Raw genomic sequence first — 2430 nt, 5'->3', positions numbered from 1 at the left:
TAAAAAATTCTTCCAGTAAAAGATAAAATTAACTTGGTGTCAGTTCAGTCAGTACTTTGACAAGGAAGGGGGTATCCTAAAGAAGAAAAAAAAAATAAAAAAAAATAAGGTCATCTTTGCTGCTCTCATTTGAAATCTTCTAAAATTATGCGATGCAATTTAGGATTGGCTGAAATGTTCCAAGCCAGATCCTGCCATGTAAGCACAACACAGTGTTGTAATAATTGTGCTGAATAGGTCTTTCATGTGCGTGTTGACTGGATTAAGAATATTTTATTGCCATTCGATAATCTGGAAAAGCACACACAATACCACTTGATATGCATAACAGTCGATCCCCTGGAATATCCCTTTGCTTGTACTATGATTGTAGACCTGTGTTTTTCTTCTTTTTCCTTTTAAAAAATATCGGTTTTAGTGATTGTTCTTATCTTGCATTGTTAAAATGAATCATAACTTAACATTAAATCAAAAAAGTGGCACACTTAAGAACTTTATCAGACCAGCACTGAAATATTTTAATTGTATAATTCGATCATATTTACAGACTTTATTTAGAAGTTTACACAACATTAAACATTATACAAACATTATAACATGACAAAATATTATAAAAACAAATATTTACAAGACCACCATAGCGAAGGAATTCAGTTCTACTATGAACAGCATTAAGAACCTGATTTAAATATATAAACACTCGAACTGAAGTAAAGACAATAAAAACACATTATAAAAGTGCATACAGATATTTTAAAAAGGTTCCAAGGGATTTAGAAACTGTGCACTATACACACATGGTTATTTTTGTAAAAATAATTATATATACATAAAAAACCCACAAAAAAAAACACATGCTTCTTTGGAGAGTTAAAATCCATGCCACTCTTCACTGGTGCACTACTCCACCTTCAATGCATACATGATGTCGTCCTGACTCACATTCAGCCTCACTCGCAGAAGTAGATCGTTCTTGCTGGGTTCCACGAGCAGCAGGCGACATGCTCCAAGCCGCAGGCAAACAGCCATAGTTTCTGACATAGTAGGGGGCTGGAGCCCTTCAATTCTACAGAGAGCGACTAGTTGATGGTACACCTGAAAAACAACACATTTTTTAAGGTTTTCACATATCGTCAAGATTTTGGGGCACACTGGCAATGTCCTATAATGCATTATGCCATCACAACCAACCATTGCTGCCTTTCGGCTAGGTTGAACTATAGAAATACCATACACATTATCTCCTTTCTAGATTATATAGCTGTATACATTAAGCTGCTCTTTCCATGACTAAGCATTCCAAAATGTTAAGTATCTATGTAAAAAGATTAATGGTATAGTGACAAGGAGTTTCATAAGGTGGTAATAAAAACGAAACGACATAACTAGCGACTACCAGAAAAATGAATAGCATAAAAGTTTAATCCTCAAAAGTACTAACCAATAAGAACAGGTTATATAGAGTTTAAAAGCCTATTTTCCTAGCTGATACAGACACCAGCTGATCTGTGTCTCAATCTTCACTCGCACTAGAACTCCTCCTACACTAAACCTGTCCAATATGCTTTTTTCCAGAGCAGTCAACTGACCTGGTGAAAAGGAGCACTTTTATCTGGTACCTTGCTATACGGAATGTGAATATTTTGGGTTGGTGACTACCCACCTCGAAGAATAATCACCATCCTTGCCAGGGTGAGCTCTCAAAGTCACAAAAGTAACTTGAGCTCAAATTCCTGGTAGTTATGGCGCACAGTAATGAAATCAAAATGGAAAAACAACAAAAAACAAGCCGAATTAGAAAAACAGAGTAAAAGGTAATAAATAAAATGACACCAGTATCCAATATGGGTAACCAGAAATATGAGTTGTTGAAGATTCAAGGGAAAATAGCACCAAAAAGAACAAGGCACCAATGATAGTTTATGATCATGGTAGACTGAGGCCTATGTGCAATTCCAGGTTGATCGCGATGGAGCATGGACTGGATACTCCAACTGAGTCTGTCATGGTTAATTTTAAGTTCCCAATCTACCACCGGACTACACCTATAAAGCCCCTCAGGACTGCAGGTGAGATATTTAGCTATAGGCTGTCAGGCAGAGGCCAACAGCAGAGACCAGGTGTTACTGGTCAGCTAAATACTTCAGGGAAAGGCTTTTTGCAAGCTGCTGTCTTCCCTAAAGCCAACCAGGAGGTCAGACAACTAACTTTTGGAGGCCACGTATTTGTCCTGGGTACAAGAGGTGGCAGGTACAGTCCTTCAGAGCTCCTTTGAGGTAACAGACAGCAGGGCCCAATTCTCTTCTGATCTTCCATAGGTCCAAAAAGTGTTCTGAGGTGTGTGTCTGCAGATGCTATGTTTATGCCTGGTGTTGGGTGACGCCTGGCTCTTCCCTAATCAAAGATAGGAAATTTGCCAAGCCCTGACCT

At 38.1% G+C, this 2430-nt stretch overlaps 1 protein-coding gene across 2 annotated transcripts in view; it reads right to left on the bottom strand.

The window, feature by feature from the left end:
- Nucleotides 1–491: 491 nt before the first annotated feature.
- Nucleotides 492–2430, bottom strand: part of ORC1 (origin recognition complex subunit 1) — an 87510-nt gene continuing 85571 nt past the window's right edge. The window contains exon 18 of one of the 2 annotated variants that reach the window (XM_069232668.1): nucleotides 492–1095. In XM_069232668.1, the coding sequence (XP_069088769.1) occupies nucleotides 901–1095 (195 nt within the window). In that variant the 3' untranslated portion in view covers nucleotides 492–900. The remainder of the gene's footprint in view (nucleotides 1096–2430) is intronic. The other variant, XM_069232667.1, reaches the window with a different exon arrangement.

Source organism: Pleurodeles waltl, chromosome 4_2, assembly GCF_031143425.1.
Source record: "Pleurodeles waltl isolate 20211129_DDA chromosome 4_2, aPleWal1.hap1.20221129, whole genome shotgun sequence".
NCBI classification, from domain to species: domain Eukaryota; kingdom Metazoa; phylum Chordata; class Amphibia; order Caudata; family Salamandridae; genus Pleurodeles; species Pleurodeles waltl.
Note: the sequence above shows the minus strand (reverse complement) of the source record. Positions and strands in the feature narration are given on the sequence as shown.